This window comes from Rhagoletis pomonella, unplaced genomic scaffold, assembly GCF_013731165.1.
Source record: "Rhagoletis pomonella isolate Grant_MI unplaced genomic scaffold, Rhpom_1.0 Rhpom_scaffold_00003, whole genome shotgun sequence".
Lineage (NCBI taxonomy): Eukaryota > Metazoa > Arthropoda > Insecta > Diptera > Tephritidae > Rhagoletis > Rhagoletis pomonella.
Genome location: NW_023458557.1, coordinates 76,852,815 through 76,878,426, shown reverse-complemented (window position 1 = coordinate 76,878,426; position 25,612 = coordinate 76,852,815). Strand labels below are relative to the sequence as shown.

General features: G+C 35.9%; 1 protein-coding gene across 1 annotated transcript in view; it reads right to left on the bottom strand.

The window, feature by feature from the left end:
• Positions 1 to 24,417: 24,417 nt before the first annotated feature.
• The window catches only part of LOC118736381 (GATA zinc finger domain-containing protein 10), a 64,898-nt gene continuing 63,703 nt past the window's right edge, over positions 24,418 to 25,612 (bottom strand). Inside the window, exon 3 of the mRNA XM_036466476.1 lies at positions 24,418 to 25,533. Coding sequence (XP_036322369.1) covers positions 25,090 to 25,533 — 444 coding nt within the window. The 3' untranslated portion in view covers positions 24,418 to 25,089. The remainder of the gene's footprint in view (positions 25,534 to 25,612) is intronic.

The window sequence follows — 25,612 nt, the reverse complement described above, 5'->3', positions numbered from 1 at the left end:
ATGTTCCTACCCAAATTAATACAAATCAATTTCCAGTTGAATCGGATCATGATTACCATTTTTGCAGCAGCTTGCGTGGGAATGTAATCAGTGTGTGCCCGCAAGTTCTAGCAGCTGGAATTGGCTTCGTTACTTTATTTGACCTTCTCTCAATTTTCTTATTAAATCCAAATAAACGAAATCATTTTTCACTTAAATTTCTTCCGTGAAACTGGCTATAAAACTTATTTCAAAAAAACTCGATGAAAAACCTAAAACTTATAACTTGGTTTCTAACAAAGATGATTATACTCTTGAAACATTTTAGTTAAGTAATCCTCTCGTAAAAAATAAAGTCAATTATCATTTGTTGACCACCTCGATAATGCAGGTTTTTGCCGTTCCCAGACCACTGTGCAGCGATTATAAAACTAAAAATTAATTTGCCAATTTTTTCACATTTATTTCGTTTCTAACTATTTATAATTGTGAAATTTCTCTTTGTAATCATGAACTACAAATACTTTAAATAATTTTTTCGTTTGCAATTTTTATGTTGGGTTTTAATGGAAATTTTGTTTTACTTACCGTAAAATTGTCAAAAAAAGCTCTGCTTTACAACATCAATACTATATTCAGTTTTACGTTATACTTAATTATAGTACATATGTAGTTACTTTTACTTCACACAGCATCGATTTTGTTCGTACTATCCGCTATGAATCGCTAAAATCACACAATTTTCAGCATCGATATAGCGGTATAACAAATTTAAGTATCACTCGAAAGCGACATTCCTTACCACAGTGGCCACACAAAGCGCCTTGCAAAAGTTCGTCGGTGAACTTGAGTGGCGAGTTCAAAGTCAGCAGTCAACAGTCAGCGCTTAGGTACACATGTAAATCATGGAAACCGCAAGCATGTGGCATGCATCAATGTTTGCCAAGCAAAGGAAGCGCAGCTGATATTACTGCACTTGTTTTTTTTTCCGTCAATTATTTTCACAATACACAGGAAAATGTTTAATTAAAGAATTATTAACACGAGTTCGTTGCTTAAGTCTTTCGTTTTTGCTTTTAAAATATAAAGTGGTTTTATATTTTTCCACTATACTTCTTGTTCCACACTCGATGCCCGTGCATTCATCCGCAATAACCGTAATTAGTACTCACTTACAATAACAATGAGCAGCAGAAGGCAAAAAAGAGGAATCGCGTTTTATGTTGCTGACGCGCACGCAGCCGCAAGAGAACTGAATACCAATGCGCAAGCCAAACCAAATCACAGCCGAAGAAGAAATTTCTGCTGCTACCGCTGCCCGCTGCCGCTGTTGCTGTTGCTGCCACAAAATCAAGTTTAGAGATCACAACCAGCAAGCAGCTACGAGAAAATACAGCTAAAAGCAAGTGCTAAGTAGAAAAAGAAAACGAAAAGACGTAGCACAAAACAGAGGAGGAAAGTTACAAAGCGGCCTAAACTAAAGCGCGCACTCCCCTTGCGTTGCGGCATTGAAGTTGCCAAGAAGCAAATGAAAAGGCAGTGAGGTTAGTTGGCGGCAGACCACAGAAGCAGCAGCAGAGAAACAATAATTTATGTGGATAGATAGAGTAATGACCACGAAGCAGTAAAAAGTAAAAAAGAGGAGAAATGGTAAGAATTGAAAAAAACGTAAAAAATAAAATAAAATAAAAGAATATTGTCTCTAATAACCATTAGCCTTCGCCGGCCAACTTGTTAGCCAGCAACAACATGAACAGCAGCTGTAAATGCTTGCGATAAACGACAATTGTGCACACTAAATACTAGTAACTATGCAGTGATACAGAAGAGTTGAGCAAAGTAAAGCAAAAGGAGGAAGGCATGCGCGTGAGTGCTGCTGTTGGCATTAAACGTTTGGCGTAGCGCGCCGATAGCAAGCAAGGCATACAAAGGTTTTTTATATGCATGTACATATGTACAATGGATGGTCAGGGCAGGCATTGAACCTGATTTGTTGTGTGCCGATGGATGGCACGTCAATCGCCACAAAAGATTTTGATGCGCTGGCGCACTGCGCATGCGAGCAAATAGCATGTGGACAAGCGGCATTTATGTTGAAGAAGGGCTTTTGTGTGAGTAGAGTTTGCTGTAAGAGTACAAGGAGTATACTCAAGTAAAATAGTGCGATTTAGAGCAAACAAAGTAAAGGAAATATTGGAGAGAACTGATGGAGTTAAGAGAAAATTGAAAAAGAAAAAAGACTTAATGAAGAGTTTGCAATGGGTAAGAGCTTAGGTTTAAAAAAATTAGCTGACCGCCAACTCGTAAGAAGGTAAGATATTTAATGCAACACTGCCGCAGTGATGCAATTTTTGTTCTGCACTGCTACGACTGCTTTGATAAATTTTTGATTATTTAATAAAAGAAAGTACAGTTTTACAATAAAAATTGCCAAATTAATAATTTACTTAATCGATAAACTAAATTTCGCTATTTTTAAGTTCAAAAGTGGTATCATATTTAATCATATTTTTCGCCACCGTTTTGTATTATATTATTTAAAAAAAAAAACGCAGCAAGTAATTTTTAAGCAAAAACAAAACCGACTTCAATGCTCATATAAAAATTTGGTAGATAAAAAAGAATTATCTACACTTATCCGGTAACATAACGAAAAAACACATATATATACGAATGAATTGACAACTTTCGCCTTTTTTTAAGTCGGTTAAAAATTATATTCAACAATTTTAAAAATAATATCGAACAAATTCGAATGCACAAATGATGACTTATTTTAATTATTATGTGTGTTAGTGTGGTCCTTAAAATATCAATTACTAACATTTTTATACGTTCTACGTACCAAATAAAGCCATCTACACAATTTTCAAAATTGTAAAAAACTTTTTGGAGATCGCTACCAGGATTCAAAAAAAATTTACTTTTTTTTTCAAAAAAAAAAATTAACGTTTTTTTGAATTGAAAAACTTCAACAAAAGTTTGACTGGAAATCTATTCATTTGACATATTATTGAGACTTTACATATATGTACATATGTAGGGTAGAAGGGGGAACATTCGCCACTTTTTTTTAAATCTCTGCCGAAAGTACGCCGTTCATTTCTTTTGTTTAATATTTGGTCATCTCGAAATATACATCATTTAGCATCTTATATTCATCTTTCTACAGTCATTTATTTTGGAAAGTCCATAAATTTTTTAAAGATTTTTGAAACGATCCAAAATTGTGAAACTGCCCCACCCATGGGGTAGATCTGGCATAGAGATGGGGTGCAAACGCCAATATAAAAAAACGGAACATAAGAATATTGTGTTTAATTCAAATTTATTAAGTCAACACTTTTTCTTCTAAGGAACAAAACAAAATTACAAAAATTCATCTTTAACAAAAATTGGAAGGTTTATCTTATGATGCTAACATCAGTTCTACTTCACATTAAATTTTTTTAAATCTGTGTCAAATATGTATGTTGCAGCTGCTCGTGAAGTTCATGATTCGGCTTTTTTTTTCGCAAAAATTCGACTCCGAATGAGTTCTCGAGTTCACGTATTATGCGGCCAATAAAGAATTGCTCGACTGGACCCTCAAATCGCACCAGAACATAATCATTTAAACCCAATTTATCATTACCTACGAAAGATCCAGTGGATTTATCCGTGTCTGCAAAACTTATTATTAAAGATTCGTCTGATGTTTCATCCGAGCTGCTATACTTTTTGGAAACTGGCTTCCTCTTGGCAAATTTTCTTGGTTGTACTTTTTTGAATACAGTCTTTGCCTTCTCTTCCTTGACTGGTGTAGATGTCCCTCTTCTTGGATTTGATGCATGAGAAGCTTTGCATATTCTACGAAGAGATCGAACTTGTTCGGGAGTTCTGTGAAGTGGCGATGTAACTGAAGGCTCATAAGAAGTATTAGGTTCAGCTGAAATGTTTCTTTGCTCTACGATCATTTGCGATGCATCGTCGGTGTCAGCTGTTTGATGTTCCATATGGTAACCATATGGATGCCATTATCTCTGCAAAACAGAATTGCCGCCAGGCTACAATGTGAGACGTGGTTGTCCTAAAAAAAGCAGAATCGGCTTCTCTTTGGAGCACCTGGTGTTGTTTTCGATATGTCCCAAAACATCGTAGAAGCCTTCAGTCGACATCCATCCACTTTTGCCTGCAATGCCTTTGCAGCCGCTAGGACCCCCATTTACAAAGTGGTCTTTATAATTCACGCGAGGAAAAACATAAACTGGTGGAAGAGCATTTCCAGCGGCGTTTATAATGGCCACCATTGTAACAAGTGAACCTCCTTCTGCGGAAGCCACCTGAGACACAGTGCGTTTTCCCTTCGTTGAAATCACCTGACCACGATATAAAAAATAAACGAATGCGTATGAGTATAAACATGTGATCAACAAGTAAGAAAGTCTAAGTTCGGGTGGAGCCGAACATTAAATACCCGGCGCAAGTATTAAGTATATCTTCTTTTTGGTTGTCTGTGTTTCCGACAGGGTAGCATGATGTATTGTGGAACGATTTTCCGTCATCCCTTTTCAAATTTGGTTTGGAGACAATCCGGTTTCGGCGTTGTGCCATCTTCAGTGTCATTTTTCGTTCTGAATAGTTCGTGTTTCCTTCCGCTTTTTATGTATTCGTGTTACTATCTGTTAAGTATATGTTTTTTCACCTTTCCGAAAGCTAACCGCTACATGGTAAGCAGGGGTGTATCAATTTTGAGTAAATTAGCGTCCTTAAATTTCGAAATATTGAAGTTTCAAGCATTTCTGAAATTTACCGTTATATGAAAAGCGGTCGAAAATTAGGCCGATTTCAATAATTTTCAACGTTTTGCTTTTATGCGGCAAGCGCAATAAAAATACCGAGGTTGGTAAAAATCGTTAGAACGGTAACCGATATATATATATGTGATCATAAGTGGGCGGTGCCACGCCCATTTTCCAAAATTTTACCATAACCGTATTTCTTGGTAAAGAATTGTTGCAAGCATCAATTTTGAATAAATTAGCTTCAATATTTACTGATTTATCGAAGATTTTGTATTTCTCTAAATTACCGTTATATGGGATGTGGGCGTGGTTACAGTCCGATTTCGCCCATTTTCAATACCAACCTACCTTGGATTAACGGAAACCTACGTACCGAATTTCGTTGAGATATCTAAATTTTTGCTCGAGTTATCGTGTACACGGGCGGACGGACAGACGGGCAGACGGACAGACGGACGAACAGACATGGCTTAATCGATTTCTCAATTCATTCTGAGCATTTATGTTTACATTTGTCTATATCTATCTCGATTCGTTTTGGCTGTTACAAACAACCGTTATGTGAACAAAATTAATATACCCTTGTGCACAAGTGCGCTCGGGTATAAAAATCAAAACGTAAATTATCCGATCAAAGTACTTTTTCATTTTCCATAGTGTTACCGCGTAGCGATACGAAATATAAGAAAGACTAATTGGGCGTATTGCAGAAAACTTTTCAAACACTCCGAAAGCAAGAGCTTGATGAATTAGGTATTGCTTTTTTGAAAGCTGCCAGGCAGCACTATCCAAAACTTATAAGCCTCGCTGATGCTCCTCCGAACTAAATAAGCTTCGCAAAAAGTGAAGGAAATCTTTCAATACTGCCAAGTGTGTTTACCTAGAATCTTCTTGGCGCACTATAAATCCTCACTTAACATCTATAGAAAAGGCTTTAGGAAAGCGAAGCATTAATCATGGATTGAATTCTGTAGCGACATAGATAGAGGCTATACCCGAAGCCTCAAGCTCTTAAAAGTACTCACAAAATCACCTACTGCACCCAGCTATATTCAAAAGTATTATTGATCCTGGACTGACTCAAGTTCCGAAGCTGACAAATTACTCTTGGATAACCACTTCCCAGAATGCACTGATGATACGTTTAATGGTCCAGAACCAGTAGAAGTTACACCACAGCTTATCTATATGAAAGCGGGAAGGTCAAATAAACGAGTGTCATTCCATGTTGATTTAAGAAGTAATGGCGTTTGATAAGGAAAAAATTGGGTGGTGAATGAGTTTTTTTGCAAATAAATAAAGAGGGCTGGAAAATACCTTTCCACTTATACATCACAAGTCTATATCGGTAAAGTTTTGCAGCAGTTATTCAAGTTTTTCTTACACAAGTCTCTGAAAAAGGTTAAAAAAATAGCATCAAAAATCTTATTATTATGATTCCGATGATACATTTTTTTTAATATTTTTATGTAGATTTTTTAAGCTTAAACCGTTTTGTCATTTGAGTGGACATTTTCCAAAAAATCCTTGAAGAAACTATTTTTATTCATAAAAAACATCATACCTCTATTTTCAAACCGGTCCAGCTCACGTAAATCTTAATATTTTTCCGAATTATTTTGCTACAAGTCTTAAAATATACTAGGTTTGGTAATCCCGCCGGTAAAAACCGAAACTTTTTTACCTTTTACATTTTTACGCGCCAAATAAATATAGGTTTGCAACTCGCAAAATCATCGATGTTGAGAAAAAAACATTGATGTTAGTAGCTTATATAAAATCATCGATGCATCGATGTTTCTCCAGCTCTAGTGTGAATACCCAAATATTTTTCTTTATCCCAATCACGAAAATTAATTCATTGTAATTTTTCAATAGAACATCGCTGTATTGTACCAACATTTTGACAAAAAAAAAATGTTCCCAATTTTTTTTATTTTGTACCAATAGAGCAATATAAAAATAAACAAATCTGTACAAATGTACCAATCAAGTGTCACTGTCTTAGAAATTTATACAATTCAAAAAAAAAATCAACAAATTTTCGTAAAAATTTGGAGGTTTTTAATTAGATTCTGAGTGTGTAGTTTTGTAGCCCATTTAATTTCTAGTAAAATAAAGTACAAGTTTCAAATGGCTAAAAATTAGGATTGATTTTTTAGAATTTTTAAATAGCTCGATATTTGTAGGAAAGTTGATTTTTTTTATTATTGCACAGATTTGGAAACTTGGATTTACACGGGTTTTGTTAAAGAATTAACTATGTTTTTATAAAAAAATAACCAAAATTAAATAGCAACGAAAATAATACTTTAAAACTTGGAAAAAAATGGTTCGGCTATAATTTTTTCACCACTGTATGTATTTTTTAATATCTTTAATTGGACATGCACATTGTAAATAAAGAAAGTTCATAACAAAACTAAAAAAAATTGCCTTTTTGCCTTTTTCAAAGCTCATTTTGCCTTTTTTCAAGTTTTTAGTGCTTTAAAATCCTACATTTCTACATTTCGGGAGGGTCAGAACACCTACAGTACGGCCTTGGGCATGTCCTTGGCCTTAGTGTATAGGGAGCCACTCTCTCTAGCCGTTTCAACCTAACCTTACTTAACCTAGATATTTAAAAACAAAATAACTTAATTATTGGAAGGGGAAACAAGCTAAATTGCGAAATGTCTTTTATATTTGGATCCAAGTGTTTTTTTTTTTATTTTTTGATTTTTATGTAACTACATTTAAAATCAGTAAATGATCAATAATCGATATTTATCGATATTTTCGTACCAAATATTTCATCGTTATAAATATTCGTATCGTTGCCACTTATCAATATGTACATTGTAAGAATAAAATTTTTTTTTTGTTCGTAGGAGAGGGAAATGCTTTATGGCCGGGGGCGCTAGTCTCTATACTACCTTCCCCGAGTGTGGGTCTCCCACCGAATCGTGTTGGGCTACCCACTAAAACCCAAACTCCCACCGCCCGCATCTGGCACCGCAATTCTGCATGTCTTCAGATGCAGGAGCACGCTGCTAGAGCCTTGGGGCTGCTCTTTTGTAGGAGCGTTTCATTCGGGTGTCCTCAGTAGACAACCGTCCTCTCGTTTGCAGCGGAGTACGAAGCTTCCTGCGGCATGGCTTCGGGCCGCCCACGTTCGTCATCAGCCGGCTTAGAGCCACCGTGCTATGCGCAGCTTTTTCACATACTCCATGGATGTGTTCCCAGAATGTGAGTTTGCTGTCAAGCTTCACCCCTAGGTATTTTGTAGACCCAGAAGTTGTCACGAGTTGAGGTCCGACCATCATATTTATAATTGTTGGGATCCGTTTCCTGGTGAGGAGCACGATCTCCGTTCTGGCTGTAGCCAATTGCAGACCGTGATCGCTCATCCATCCACTGACGTTGCGCATGACCTGGTTTAGCTTGAGCTGTGCTAGCTGGACATTTCTTGCTGTTATGACGGCGGCCACGTCGTCCGCGAAGGCGACAAGGAAGGCGCTCTCCGGCATTTCCTTGCGCAACAGACTGTCATACGTGGCGTTTCAGAGGTCCGGGCCAATTACAGACCCCTGTGCCGCTCCGCCGGTTATACGTCTCTTTTTCTGACCTTGTGTTGTGTAGTACAAAATCCAACGGTCTCTGAGGTAGTCCCGGATCATATCTAGCAAGTATGTTGGAACCCTGAATGACCGTTCCAAGGCCTCCAGCATGTCGTCCCATCTTGCCGAGTTGAAGGCGTTCTTGACGTCCAGTGTGACTAGCAGCACTATTGGCCGCGCCTGGTGGCAAGCTTCTTCGGCCTTATGTACCGCCTCGACTACTTCGCCAATTGCTCCCATAGTTGAGTGTCCCTTCCTGAAGCCATGTTGTCGGGGTGAAAGGCCTCCCTCGCTTTCTGCGTATTTTGAGCAGACTCTCCATCATTTTGCCTGCTGGGTCTAGCATGCAGAGTGGCCGGAAGGATGAAGGAGAGTTTGGGTCCCCTTTGCCCTTGGGTATAAATACCAGTCTCGCCTTCTTCCATTGGTTTGGGAAGACCCGAGTCCTACGGCAGCTGTTGTACATGTTAAGCAAGAAATCAGGGCTCGTTTTCGCTGCTAACCTGATTGCCTCCGCTGGTATGCCATCTGGGCCTGAAGCCTTGCCTACTTTCATGCTTCGCAGGGCTAGCTTCAGCTCGTCTGTCGAAAACAGTGGTGCCTCGGCTTGCTCCTCGACGAACACTGTGTCTGCTCTTAGTGGGTGTGTGGGAAATAGCGCATCCACTATATTCTTAACTCGGGGCTCATCCATCGCTTGCGATGATGTATATGTAAGAGTTAGAGTTATCGTTATCGAGATCGATATTGTTACCATCCTAATGGATATCGATATAATTTTCATCAGTGATTTTCCATCGGATTCGGTCACTTGTTTTGCGTGTTTTAAGCAATACTTCATAGGGACATGGGTCAGGCTTTCTGTGGTTTATTTTAAGGCACAAGCTAAAGCTTTTATCTCGCCAGCATTGATTTGATTTTACCCAATATCTAATGACACAAATACTAAGGAGGGCGCAATAACATTTTTTGCAGAAAAAACGTATAAAGCAAAAATAATGCAAATCAAAAATTTAGCCGAATTAAGGATTCGTGAAGGCAAATCTTTCAGAGTTTATTTGGCTCTCTTCTAATGTTCCCTACCTAGTATAAAGCGAAGTCGAGATTTTTAGGCCAAAAACTACTGAACGTATTTGGACGAGATTTTTTTTTGTAGGTACACTCTGTATCGATAGGGGTATTATCTTTTGAATTTCTATTGGGTTGCCACCTGTCAAAGAATAAGATCCGCACAGTTCATTGGATTATAAAAAACTAGGTGTCAAAAGAAAGAAGAAAATATCCAATAATGTGATATTTTTGAGCAGGGTTGCCATCTTTCACCATTCGTTGGCCTACAAAAATTCTGTACCAAGTGAATGGCGTCCGGATATGCGTTATGTTGAAAATTACTACCTTACATATAGAAGGCATTTTTTGTTAATTCCATCGGATTTGTATAGATCATTCAATTTTAAAATTTGAGCCGTTAAATGAAAGGCATTGGCCTTCAGATTTGATACATGGAGGAGGGTTGCCACAGGTGCCTAAAATTATGAGATTTTTGCTGTTCGTTTGATTATCAAAAACGAGGCGTCAAATTAAGGGGCTTGGCGCCACTATGTGAAATAATGTTCAATTTTTTGATTAGGGTTGCCAAGTGTTTAAAAATTATAATATTGGCACCGTTGGTTGAATTATAAAATTAAGTCCAAGTGAATGGTCTCCGGATGTGCAATAAGCCTTTTATTGTTTGTGTAGGGTTCCCACCTATTTAAAAATTAGTACCTAATACATAATACGCGATGGCAATTTGCGTTAATGCCATCAGATTTGCACAGTTCATTAAATTTAAAACGATGAGGTGTCAAATGAATTGGCAAGCCAAGGTTTCGTTTTTTCGAAGTGGGTTGCCACCTGTGCGAAAAAATATCGAATATGGGCTGCTCGTTAGACTAAAAGTTGAGGTGTGGATATGTGCACGATATACGTTCTTATTTACATTAAACTTCCTCTAATTTGAATTATTCTAATATTTTAATATTTTTCCTTTTCTTTCTTCTCTTTATCTTCCCTTCACAATCAATGGAATGAAATTTTCAAATGACGTAACTCTACATGCATATTAGAATATGCAAACTCTTGCACACTTGTGTAGTAAATTAACTGCTCACAGCTGGAAAAAATCAATTCACGATTTTCCGGTAACATTCAAGTACAATTTCCAAGTAAAAATGTCAAAGAAAGCAATAATTTATTGTATAAACAATACAAGATTACGCTTTCTTGCGCCATTGAGTTTTCTTACCTAAGCAGATTGCTCTATTTACGCAGTGACTTATCTCGCATCCGCTCGTTGGAAGCTTATGTTATCGCTCAGCAGCACTTTGTAAGAATGTAAAATGTCAACAAACTGCAAGCAGCAGATGGGAAACAAAATAAAAACTATGTACATAACATGCAAGTAAATGGAAATAGATTATTATTTTGTCTGAGATAATCAGTGTTGCCGTTTTAGCCCTTTGGTGGCTAGATTTAGCTACCACATACTTTTTTTGGCCACATAAATTTAAAATTGCCCCTAGCCCTTTTTTTATCCCTTTTTAGAATAGATTCATACTTGGCTTGAGAAAGTTGTATATGCTTAATTTGTTTTTTTTTTTGCATTTATGTAAGAGATGAATTTTTAAACTAAGAAAGACTGATATATATACATATATGTATTGTATGTTCCTTACGCTTTTATAAATACATACTGCAAAAGTATTGGGGCTGTTAACTTATCTTTTAACGATTTAACTATAGTTTAAAATAGATAGTGGTGAAATTAGCTCAATTTTCTGAGTAAAAAGTGTTTTGGCGGAAATTGTTTGCGCTATATGAGTCAAAGCCGTGTTTGTGGAAGATTAAGTTCACGATATTGCAGTTGTGAATTACAAAAAAAAAAAACAATGTTTAACAAAATGCTAGAAAAATTATGAAATTTCGGCTCTAATCATTTCGATCTTTCCTCGACCTCATTTGTAAAGAACCAGCATGCTGGTAAGTTATATGCTTCGAGCCTGGTGGTACAATCACTTGATGGAACCAGCAAGCTATTTCCCCTTTTATACAAAATGGTTTTTGGTTGGATAAAATATTAGCTTTTTTTCCAAAGTTCATTGTTTTTATATACCATTACTTATTGAAAATGTTTACGTGTATACTGATATATGTATATGTAAGTAAAAAATTTTGGCTACCCTTTTTAGCCACAACGACTTTTTTTTAGCTCTTTTTTAGCCCTTTTTTTAATGGAATTTGGCTACCACTAAAAATTATGCGCGGCAACACTGGAGATAATACGTGCAGCACCAGTTACAACACTGACTCTGCATATAACTTGGTTTATTTTCCTTCTTTTTTTTTGTTTGCTTATTAACATCTTACTTCAGGAGTTCATTCGCCTCTCTATACATATGACCATGTGTATGCACCACCACCTTTCCAAAACCAAATCACTGTGTCAATCTTCATGAAGCAAATAATTTAACAAAAGAATACATAATATAGCAATAAACAAATTGTCTTGATGCTTATCCTTAAAAGATGTGAAGCAATGAGCACAGAGAAGAAGGTAAGGCAATAGCGCGCATTGCAATAAATTGACTTCAGCAGGATGTGTCGTTGTAAATTTATTTTCCTTAAAAAATCAGGAAAAAGGCGTTTAGATATTCTCTAGAAAAGAGTTGGAAATGCATAGAGAAAAGTTGTGTGTATCCTTTGATGGTTCAATAACCGGAAATGCGATGCCTTGAGAGATGACGTGATTAATATTAAATAATGTAAATATGTATGTAGTACATGCATATGTATGTGTCTTTACCATGCACTGTATAGTATTGTAATGCAATTTACATAGGTATTGCTTCTAATTGGATGTTATGCCGTTTTGCGAGACAAATCTTTATATTTTAGTGGAACAGTTTTCGCTCTGCCAGCAATCTGTGTCAATATTTTTAAAATAAAAAGATCTACGATTCCAAGACAAGTTGAACTGATTTCACCACCACATTTGAAAAATATGAGCTTTAAAGGAAAAAAAAAAAACGTTTGACCATCGTACATTTCCATAATGCGGTGTTTACATGAGGCGATTTTACAGGCAACTTTTAGTTGAAAGCAACAATCGCCTGGTGTGAACGGCCTTTCAACTAATCGCGTCCAATGAAGTTCGGGTGCAGTCAACTTTTGATTCAACTAATCGCCTCTAAAATTGCCTGGAAAATCGCCTCATGTGAACACCGTATAAGTAACTTCTTTTTAACCTTTTTTCTGGAAGGCTGTAAATGTGTTTTTGGTTAGTGTATTTGGTTCAGCATGCAAGTGTATTTTGAATAAATTGTAATAGAAATTAAAGAAATTATAAAAGATAAGAGCAAATGCCAAAAAGCAGGTGATATCAGCTGTAGGCACTATTTGGCAATCAGCTGATAGTGGTTTTATTTAGGAAACTGTACGATGCTTTTGACTGCCGTACAGTATTGCCAGATTTTTTTTGTTTTAACTGTAACTCCCTAGAAAAAAAAACTGTAACCTTCAAAAACAAAGATATTTTTCGAATGTTAAAGGTTTTTGAACCCATCGCCTCTTTTTCTCCTAAAAATTTTCTTGCAAAAAAAAACAAGAGATATTTTAATTTATTGTTTCAAATCTGAAATTTTGTTTTGACAAACCTGTATGTTGTAATAGGGGATAGATAACACCGTGCGACCAAAGCAAAAAAAATTTCAAAACACACGAAACAATCGATATAGTCACTCTGACCTCAGAACTTTTTTTTTCAAAGGATTTTGAAATTTTAAAGATAAGATTAATTCAAAAAACTATTTAAAAAAATCAGTGCAATGTCGAATAACAATATGGGTACCAAATGAGAGAGAACATTTTAATAAATTTTATCTTTTTAAGTTAATAAATTTTGTAGGGCGAAATTCGATGTTGAAGTCGTGCGTTATTAGTACCCAAACAATAATTTATTCAAAAACAATATTGAAAATTTTCGGTGATATTTAAGGACAAAATTTGTAAAGGACATTTTCCATACCCATTCATGCTTATGCACAAAAAAAAAATATTCTGTTATAATTCTACAAAATTTTTCCTTTATATGATACCCTTATTGTTATCCTACATTGCACTGAATTTTTTAAATCAGTTTTTGAAATAAATATATTTTTTTCAATTTCAAAGTCCTTTTGAAAAATATCCTGACGTCAGAGAGAAAAACTAAGTACGCAGTTCCGCAAATATATTAATTTTTCTTTGTGTGTAAAATTTACTTTCGTACGGTATAATTTAAGAAAACTGTAAGCTAGTCTGAAAAACTGTGATTTACAATTAATATTGTAAATATGGCAACACTGCTGTCGTAGCCGGTTAGATAGAGATGCCACGCCGTCGCATGTTCGAATACAAGCAGATGCATTAATTAATTGATAGAAAACGTTTTTTCTTTCTCAAATTCATATCGGTCATTTACTTCAATAGTGCCATAATCCATGCAGCAATTACCGCTACCTCTTCTTCTATGTTGTATAGAAATTTCAGAGCTGAATCGATTAATACAATCTAATCATTTTTAAATTGATAATTTATAAAGAAAAGAGATTTTGATTTTTGTGCTAAGTAGCAACCCGATTCTTGATAAAAAAAAATAAAAAACTTACAAATTACAACAACTTTCGATATTATCAGGTGCACAGAATCGGGCTGTATATGGGCGCAACCCAGATTAAAAGCACTTCCTGGCCGTTGCTGACCTAAATCAGTCCTGACCAAAATATATGCCGCTTGAGAAGCTTTTTCAAATATTCTATAAGTGTTGACTTAAAGCTCTCTTTATGATCCTCAATAATATATATGTGTACTATGAATGCTTCTGACTCCACGCTAGACATCTATACAATCGCCTGCAAGCATATATTTTTGCACATACACGAATTCGTATGTACAAGTTTAAAGTAGGCCAATTCTGCTTAATTTAATAGCGCCATCAAATATTTTGTAAAATAGCGACTTTTCTGTTTCTAAGATTTTTTAATATCGAATTTGATTAAGCCTCTCAAAGCATCATTTAACACTATTACAAATCATTTATTCTACATATTCAATCACCACTGATATTACTGTCAAATTCCATAACCGATTGCGAATGGCGTACATATCAGAGTTGAAATAGGCAAATTTTATGCTTTATTTATAGCGCTGTTATTTTGAAGAACGTGCAACAACGTAAACCATGGCTAAAACAATTTTCACAGCACCAAAAGCCAAACACTATGGTGGTCAGCAGCGCCAATAAAAGAATACTACATTGATTAGAGTGTAAAATGTACGCTTCTGTTTATGCCATTGATTGAGTTTGTTATAAGCGACTTGCCATGGCAACAATAATTTCATTGAACATCAACTGACGGAATTCGGTGATCGATCGGTCTGTGCCAACTGCTGATGCATAAACCCAATCAGCTGGCTTTTGTTAAAAGAAGTAGAAACAAAAAAAAAACAATTTAACCGCCCACCGCACCACAACACGCCAGCACCTAATAGTCAATTGCTTCAATAGCAACGCAGCAGTCGTGATATGCTGGTAATCAGTAAGTCCAGTCAACTGTTGCACGTTTGCCGATCATCACCTCGCTTGCTGTATGCATGCATGCCCAGACTTATTCTGTGTCGTTTCGCATTGTAGTTATTTGCGATTTTCTGCGGTCTGCTAATCTCTACAATTTTTTTCACAAAACTACTCCATTCACATTCCGCCTGAACTTTTCACCTGCTGACGGTTGGCCACATTTTCATTCTTTTATTGATTAATTTACATCATACTCATTGGTTTATCTGCCTGTCTGTCTTGTCTGTTGGCTGGCCTAATTTCATCTTTGTTGTTATGTCATTGCTTAGCATTGAGAACTAGCATATTTCTGAGTTGGTGAAAAATGAATAATGAACGCAGATGTTGCATAAATTTTTTATCATTTTAAGTGTTGAAAAAATATTGAAAAATAAGTAGCGTGAAAAATATGCTTAGTCGCAAGCAGGCAAATGAACGCACGTATGTATGCATGTATGTACATTAGACTGCATCGTTCCCCATACAAAAAAAAAAAAATCGGTACTGTGTTTCCATTGGAATTATAAAGTCTATTATATTTTAAGACGTCCACCAAAATATTTCGGAAAAATATTAAGATTTACGTGAGCTGGACCGATTTGAAATAACCTCCAAAAGTAAAGTTTTTTATGAACAAAAATAGTTTCTTAAAGATTTTTTCGAAAAAATCCCCTCCGATGACAAAACAGATAAAACTTAAAAAATGTCCGTAAAAATATTTAAAAATCTTTTTAACGGAATCGTAATAATGAGATTTTTGATGTTTCTTAACTTTTTTCAAAGATTGATTTACGAAAAGCTTGAATAACTGGGCCAAAACTCTTCTGATTTAGACTTGTGTGGTCTCAGTAGAGAGGTATTTGCTCACTCTTTTTATTTATGTGCAAATAAAAACACATCTTAGTTCAACTCGGAATGGCGCTCTTTCATCCTACCTTTCTCTTTCATCCTTTGAATGAGTTTATTAGCAAAGAAATGAAAAGGGTGGGAAAATACCTTTCCAATGATACCTCACAAGTCTTAATCGGAATAGTTTAGGTTCAGTTAATCAAGTTTTTCTTACACCAATCTTTGAAAAAAATAAAAATAAAAAAAAGCATCAAAAATCTCATTATTACGATTCCGTTTAAATTTTTTTTGAATTTTTTAAAAAAAGTTATAAAGAAAATTTTTTACGCATAAACCGTTTTGTCATTTGATGGGATTTTTTTCAAAAAAAATTCTTAAGAAACTATTTTTATTCATAAAAAGCTGCATTTTTGGAAGTATTTTCAAAACGGTCCAGCTCACGTCAATCTTAATATTTTTCTGAAATATTTTGGTCAACGTCTTAAAATATCAATGGACAAATGAGTACCGATTTTTTTTTTTTTGTATGGGGTGTGATGCAGTCTAATGTACATATATATGCAGGTACAAATGTACATACAAAACATGATGATGATTTTCTGCGACCGCAAAATCTCTACACAAACACCATTTCTAATATATACCTACATAAATATTTTTCTCACCACCGCTCCATACTCGCAAAACTTTGTCCTCTCTACTTTGCTACTAATTTGCAAGCACAACTTAACGTTTTGTAACGGTTCTTAATGAATAAATAATATTTATTTAACAACATAGTTTACACATCGTTTCTTTTTGCTGCTTTCCTCGTAATATTTTTTCGTATTCGTTGTAGCTTACCTTAAAAAATCTATTTATAGCCACATATTTTGTTTTACCTGTTTTCCATAAATTATAGGTATTGAAACTTTTACCATTTTTCGCTCTCCCCCATGGATTCTTCCTTTATTCCCGTTGTTTGTATTAGTATTTCTATTTTTTTTCGAAACTTTGCTGATATGTTTTGTACGTCGATTATGAATATATTAAATTTCGTTAAGCAATTAGCATAACGTCTTTTGTTTTTTTTTTGATAGAAGAAAATTTTCTAGGAATGTAAATATTATTGAGTTTAGAAGTTAAGTGATATGTAGATAATGATATGATGCAAGATATATTACTCGAGTGCCACGACGTGATTTGCCGTAGGGAAATTTGAAAGGAGGTAACGCAATACCATCGAATCTGCAACGATTTGATATTATCGAAACTATCATGAGTTGTGAAGCGATATGATCTCTGGTGTTATAAAATGATTTGGTGTGATGTGATGCAATGTCATGTGATATGATGTCTAGCTATATGATGTGAGATAACGCCATGTACATAATGTGATATTTTGTGATGTGATGTGACATCGCATGACGTGTTATGGGATGTGACGAACGTAGTCTTAGCCTTTTTGAAAATTACTGTTGTATGAAATGCAACCGTGACCATCGTCAGATTAGCCAATTTGTAGCAAAAGTAACATATATGTATATGCATAAGGGTGTATCTTGTTTTTTAATTTAAACTACCGGGTATCGCCCCCTCTCACTAAGAAAACTGAGAAATTACTTTTCTACAAACAATGCAAACTTATAATCTTCACGTTTTTGATTTACCTTGAGATTTTGCGAAGAAATTTCTATTATTTCTGGTGCATCCTCCCGTAATTTTTTTAAATACAAATTCTCAACTCCGCATTTGAAATCCATTTTGTTTATTTTCTGTCACCTCTACTTAGGTTAGTTTAGGTTGATGTGGCAGTCGGTGTAAATAACCAACTCACTTAGACCTTGAAGGTCCAATGTGATACCACTGCAGAACACGGAAAACTCAGTGACTATTCGTCATAGAACCTTTGTGAAGCTCTTATAAAGCTTAGGATTGGCTTTATTCCTACGCCTGATAATTTCGTAAGAGAACTAAATAAGGGCCTACCTAAATAGCCTGCTCTCCTCTTGACCACAGCTTGGCAACTGCAGAAGAAGTGCTCTACGGCTTCTTTTCCTCAGCTCTGCAACTTCACAAATATTAGTGGGAGAATATTCCTAGTCTTGAATAGTGCCTGCCAAATAGTCAATGACCGGTTACACAAGCCGTGACCATCGCAATATCCTCTCTTGAGAGGCTGAGCAACACTTTCGTCTTGTTCTTATATATTTGTGGCCATAGTACCCTCATCTAGTCATAACCTGTTGGCCTCTTAGATCATGCTATTTCTAAGTTCTAAATTACATGTTGCCATGGGTATCCCAACGGTTTCTCTGTTTTTACATAGGGGAAGATTGGTACCTTTCCTGGCTAGCTCATCGGCCCGGCAATTTCCTTGGATATCTCTATGCCGCGGAACGCATATGAGGCTGACCTTGAATACGGTGCTAATATCGTTTAGAGCTGCTAGGCATTACCGTGTCTATTGGTTTAATGACCGCCTGGCTGGCCGAGAAGATGTTGATGGTACTCTTACCATCGATATATTGAATTTGAAATATATCTCAGGAACTCATGGACTACGACAAGCGACCAATCATTAGGTCTCCTCCTGGACACTCACTTCCCAGGAAATAAGCCGACGGAACATAATGACCCCACGAATGATGGAGGGCAATCCTTTCTAGGACATCGAATGATTACAAACTCGAGAATCGTATGGGCTACTAAAACTTTTGGTCCTTGCAAGTCACTGGAACTTGACGGCATTCCCCCGATAGAGCTGCAGTAATCACAGGGTATTTTCTCTCTGTTCATTGCGGTTCATTATTGCAAGCGCCAAAACGGGTGCCTTAGAAGAGTTTGGATTTGACCATAACGTAGCGGTACTGATTGAGTCTATACTTGTCAGCAGGAAGATAACCTCTGAGCTGGACTACACCACAATAAGAAGACAAGTACGTGGAGGCACTCCTCAGGGAGGTATTCTCTCCCATCTTTTCTGGAATTTGGCAATGAACTCCCTGTTGCTGACCCTAGAGAGGGGCATTGCCACGTCACTGCCTATGCTGATGACCTTGCAATTGCCGTTAAAGGCAAGTACCAAAATGCGCTAATGGAAATTGTGCGCTCTTATATGGCCACGTTTAGAAACTGGACGGAGAGTAGGGTACTCGGAATAAACCCCGATAAAACCGAAGCAATTCTCATTACAACGAAACACAGGCTTGCCATAGTCTCCCCGCTAATATTTAAGGGTGTACAGATATATTTGAAGGAGAATGGTAAGTATCTAGGACTCATATTGGACAGGAAACTTTCGTGGAAACCTAATATGTATAAAGGAAAGAGTCAGGAAGGCCAACGTTGCATTATATACTTGCAAACAAGCGGTCGGAGGCAAGTGGGGGCCAATACTATTATATGGAATACTTGTATGGTGGCCAGCAACTCAAAAGGCCAGTTATTTGAAACTACTGAGTAGCTCCAAAGAACAGCGTTTCGGGTCTAAGGACTAAGGACTACCCCAAACAAAGCGCTAGAGGTGTTAAGCAATTTACGCGCAACAAACCTGGTGGGAAAATACGTGACCGCCGATTCAGCGCTCAGACTAAAAGTACACTGAGGGAAAAAAATATTAAAATCAAATAGAAACGTAATTGATCTTACTATAAACGTCAACGAAAGTACTGTATATCGGTAAATATTCAATTCAATTACGCGCATATTAAAATGACCGCGTTCGTACTGAAAAAGCATCCGAGAAGTGAATAATCAAGAAAAAACTAAAAAAAAAATTTATTTGCATGTTGCCTGCAGCGGAATTCGAACCCGACCATCTCCGGATACCAACAACTTGTGGCAAGCATCTTTGCGCACTCAGCTACACCCAGTCATATAAATTTGCTTTCAAATGTTGAATATCCATCAACACCAAAGAACGCGATTTGTCCGGATAAATATGTATGTACTATGTATGCACGATTGACAGAAATTCTTGAGAATTCTACTCTCATTCTACCATTCTTGCTATGTGTGTATGTGTGTTTCGTCACCGCTCTCAGTGCGGCGCTCTGCATGCTTGGGGTGCGTATGTACACTTACATATACATACTCAGATGTGAACAGTCAAATACGTGCGTAATAAATTTTGTATGAAAATATTATTTTTAAATACGAACATTTTTAAACGACAATCAAATATAAAGTATTCATTTTTACTATGCATTATTTCCCTCAGTGTAGAATGAATGCTTTTGAAAGCAAGTTTGTAGATTGAAATTAATTAATTAATTAAAATACGTTTTAGAACAGCCCGACTTCTTACTATTACCTTAACATTATCGTCTTCAATGGACATCTTAAATAGCGTACATCCACTTCGTAGCAGGTTGCTGAAACTAGCTCTGAATAGAAATTATTGTCGAAGAATGGCGTAAACACTTGATTTCATATTGCCACAATTATATTTTGATTACCTGGTATTCGAGAGCATCAGGCGTTTCTTTTTATAGCACGCCAGCAAATGTCCGGCTTGCTTCACAACGCCTTAAAATCACTTTTGCGTTGGCCAATGCAAAAATAACATTGAAAAGTAAAACGAAGAGCAAACCCTCTTTGTGTAAGCCAATGAGGCACATAAATAAATAACTAAATCCATCAAGTCGAATGAGTTGATAAGTTATTTATAATGAGTTATAATGAGTGATAAGTTATTTATATGTATGCATACATAACTATGGATGTACATACATATGTACATTAAGGTGCATCCCCAAAAAGTTACGGTTTTTACACCGTTATTATGAAATTAATTATATTATAAGAATTGCACCAAAATATCTCTGAAACAATATTGAGATTTACGTGAGTTAGACCTCCAAAAATCTCATTTTGATACCTTTGATAAAATGTTTAAATATTGTTCTTTCATCTGCGGTAATTTTTAGAAAAAAGTATTTTTAAACTTTCAAATAGGTATTAATATTTTTACGAAATTCTTTTTCCGGAAGTCTTACAGGGCAATTCTGGCGACTGTCTTTCAACTCACCACAGACAAAAATCTTTCGTAAGACAGTTGGCATTTCTGGCAACTATCTTGAAAGCTCTTTGCTGTCTTTCGAAAAACTAATTGAAAGATCTGCTAACGAGGAGGTCTAAGCGTTATGCTGTTCGCCTTTTTGCAATAAGTTTTTTGAAAATTAAATTAAAATTAAAGAAATATAGGTATGTATATTTTTCTCTTTAAAGATAAAATAAAAACTAATATATAAAGTAAAATGAAAATAAAGCAAAAATATATTTCAAAATTAAATGAGATTAAACAAAATTTTTCTTTTCTTAAAAAAAAAAAATTTTAAATCAAATCAGAAAAAGGAAAAAATTAAATGAAAGAAGAAAATAACGAAAGCAAATTTGACAAGGGATGACGGAAAATCGTTGCACATTACATCACTCTCCTACCCTGTCGGAAACACCAACAACGAAAATGAGATGAAAATAAGACTTGATAATTAAAAATGAATATTTTCATTTAAAAAAACTACAAATTCAAAGAAAATCAAATTAAAAAAGACAATAAAGAAAAAAGGTCCTAAAAATTTGACTAAATAAAAAAATATATCTAAGAATTTAAAGAAAATTAAATTAACAAAAGGAAAAATCAATAAAAGAAAAAATTTAGTAAATTTAAAAATATATATTTTTCTCTTTTAAACAAAAACATATAAAAGCTTAAAGGGAAATTAAACTAAAAAAGAAAAAAAAATTGTTAGGAAAAAAATAAGGTCCTAAAAATGTATTGTAATTAAAAAAAAAATATATATTATTTTTAAAAGAGTAACATCTAGGAATGAAAAGAGAAAGAGATTAAAAAAGAAAAAGATGCACAAAACAAGTTTCTAAAAATTAAATGAAATAAAAATTGTTTCCTTTTAAAACAATAAAATCTAAAATTAAAATTAAATTAAATTAAAATAGACAAAATTTATATTTAAAAAAAGTCCGCCGCCCGGAATCGAACCCGAATCTCTCGAATGTTTTGTTCACTCGGCCATTGCGACTGTTGGAGCGGCGTGAACTAAATGATATACAAGTGCCTTCTCTCAAAATAGATTTTCACCACGGGTGGTGAATGAAAGAGCTTTTTTTCAAAGACTTTTGTACTAGAATAAAAAGTCGTTCGAGCTAACTTGCCAGCTGTCTTTAATTTGTCTTACGAAAGACTTTTTACTATCTTAGCTAGAATTCCCTGTTAATATATAATAAATTTTACATTTCGAATGGAAAAACAGTAACGGATTTTATTTTGTATGGACAGTGAGGCTTCCTAATATACATATTTTTAAATTTTTTATTTCTAAGATTTATTTCCAGCCCACACTAAAAAAAAACTGTGGGTGATAAGATCAGAGAATGTTAATTAACATTCTCTGGTTGCATCGGGTGAGCAACAGTTTATCGATTCGAGAATTAATGCGCTGATAAGAAAACGAAAACTCGTATATCGAGACGATAAAGTGGCCGGTAAACTAAAGCTTAGATGAGAAAACGGCCCTTAAAGTATTTATTCTCTTGCGTTTTTCTGTCCACAAGAAATACATACCAGAGACTGGCTTGCGTTGAACGCCAACTATTGCAAACTCAATCAATACTGCTGCTTTGTATGACTGAGCAGCGCGGTCGCTTAGTAGTACCAAAATGTGAACAAACGAACAGCATCATAGCGCCGCATTTTTTTATTTTCGCTATGTTCAATAGCAAAAATTAGGGCTTGGTGCTCGGTAAGGCCCTGTTTCCACAGGAAAACACCAAAGTCGTGATAACCATGTCACAAAATATATTTCCAATGGATATCGCCTTATTGTTTGACAGCCATATTTTCACTTAATAGAAAGCGTGCTGGTGGTTATATCGATGAAATATTAATATTAAATCAAAATAAGAATCTGTTCCCTATTGGATTATTTATGACAACGTTTTAGGAAGATATTCAGTAAGTTTGTTTAAGATTTAAATGTTTTTTTAACACCGAAATTGAGAATGTGGTCTGGCGGCGTAATGCGGCAAATGCCTATACATATCTAGACATCAAAGTGCCCACACACAACAGTTGGTAGGCAATAAAAATTTCAAGGTGTAACTGCAACTGAAATTGCGCAAATTGCACTCGGGGAATAATTTAAACTTGCTCGTGCAATAAATGTTAAATTGTTTTGGAAAAGGGTTTTTATAAAAATTATTAGTTTTATTCCATATTGATGCTTTGATACTTAAATGAAAAAAAGTGATACATATTGATACATTTTAAGTCTCTTTTCTGCTGCTGCAATTTTTCACAAGCCCGCGGTCACACTGTTCCGAATGCTCGTTCACGAAACTAGCAAACGCGGCATTTGAACGGTTGCCGAAAGCATGAGAGCTCATTGGGTCGGTTGGCGAAGCAAGACGCTGCAGTTCATTTGTAGCAGAAGTCGTTTGACTTGTTGCTGAAAGCCATTTGACTTGTTGCCGAAAGCACGACGAATGTAGTAAAGGGTTATTTATCGTCTCGTATGTATGTATGTATTTATAGCTCGAACGTGTTGGCAGGCTAGTTGTGAGGAATGTGTATACGTACGTATGTATGTATGTATATACATATCAATGCTTCATTTCAAACAAGCAAATGTCGTTGAACTGTTTTTGAAATACAGTATCATGACTTCGGCAACGTTTGATGCCTTCAGCAACAAATAAAATGGCTTTCAGCAACAAGTCAAACGACTTCTGCAACAAATGAACTGCGGCGTCTTGCTTCGCCAACCGTCCCAATGAGTTCGCATGCTTTCGGCAACCGTCCAAATGAGCTCTCGTGCTTTCAGTAGCCGTCCAAATGCAGTATCGTGCTTTCGGCAGTCGATCAAATACGGCGGTTGCTGGTTTCGTACACGTTCACTCGGAATACAGTATGAGATGTTATAAGTATCGTTCACTTGTGGTAGCTGTATTTGCAAGCACTGTACGCTATGCGCTGGTGTTCGTTCATCCCCCGTTTTTAAGGTGAGCAGGCCTTTAAAAGCGCAAACAGTCAACGACGTAGCGTATACGTAAGTTGACGCACACACGATCTAGCTTATGGGATTCGCGTGTTAACGAAAACTCACCACCGCATGGCGGTGACGTTGCCGTTGCTTCTCTCTATCAACAGTAAATTTTATATGCTGCTACCTACGTTTACGCTACGTCATTGACTAACTGAGCTTTTATAGTCACAAAATCAGCTTCGTTTGCCAGTCTCTGATACATACATATAACTCACCATTTAAGCAATAAACGCTCGTCAAAGTAAACTTGAAAACTATTTTCTACTAAATTTATTTTTACTTGTTTTTGGTTATCATAGCTCATAGATTGCTTATAAGAAAATTCGTTTATAATATATTATAGAGAATAGTTGTAATTAGATAATTATTTAAGCGGCTGCAGAATTTCATTTCACCAAAAGACCTTCAAGGCAAAAGTTATCAATGCATATGACGATTTACTTATGTATGTGGACATGTATATAAATTTTTGTATATTTGTACATATAATTATACATGGAAATATTTTATTAATTTATGAACTTAAATTTAAATGATTTTTAATTTGGTATTTTCTTAAATACATACAGAGTAAAATTCCTTAATGCCAAATCGCTTCTGTCGCGTGCATCAAATGTCTTTTAGTGAAATTAAACCGCAATTCTGTAGCCTGTACCAAGGGCAGCTGTGGTCACATAGTTAACGATTTTGTATATTTACCATTGTCAGAAGCGTATTTCTGTCTGCATTGGTGGCATCGCTGCCATAAATTCTACGCCATAAATCAATACGAATGCACGTCGAAAAACAAGAAAAAACTCAGAACAAATAACAATTGACCAACGCAATAAAGGAAATAAATGCAAAAATGTATTGGCCGGCTGTATGTAAATAAATAAAATTAATGTGAGGAGAGTAGTGAAAAAGCAGAAAGTGAAACAATGAAATTGCCGATTGAAAGAGGAGTACAAAAACAAAAACCTATCGAAACTTAAGGAATAAACGAAAGTATCGTAATTAATTGCGTGAGAATTTATGGCAACGATTTTGTAGTTGCAAAAGTTGCAGAACGCATTTGTATATATGTACATACACACATATGTATGTATGCGTGTTTGCGTTGTTTGTGCCGCCCCACACATGCTAGGTGCCGAAGAAGTTATTATTAAGCGCCACATTTTTCGCTCATCAAGCAGCATACGCGCGAACTTGCCGCTGCATTAATTCCTCTTCCTCCCTTCATTCTCCTCTTCGTTCGCATCCGCCTCCACTGTCACGGTCGTATCGTCGCTTTCATTCGCTACCCCTCCTACTTTTAATGCCCACGGCTGCTGTTCCGGCTGCGCTGACACTGCTGTCGTTAAATGCTCGCCTTTCATTACCTCATCCTCTTCGCGATGGTCCACCGGCAGTTTATCGAGCGCATCGAATATATATTTTAACGTACGCCCAGCGCGTGGCAGCATACCATCGAACCAGCCACCTCGTCGCATTCCATTGCTGTTGCTGGCACTGTCATCATCGATGAAGTCGTCGTCGCCACCGCTCAGTGAACGCGCACCGCCCAAGTAGTCGGTGTAGTCGTAATCGGACACCAGCGGATTTACTTTCGAGTAGTAAATGGCTGCGAAGGTCGAGTAAATGATCAGCAATGCAGTGCCAGTCTGTAAGAGAAGAGAAAAACGGATATAATTTAAATTGGAGACACTTGCAGCGCAAAACAGCAATAAAATATGATTGTAT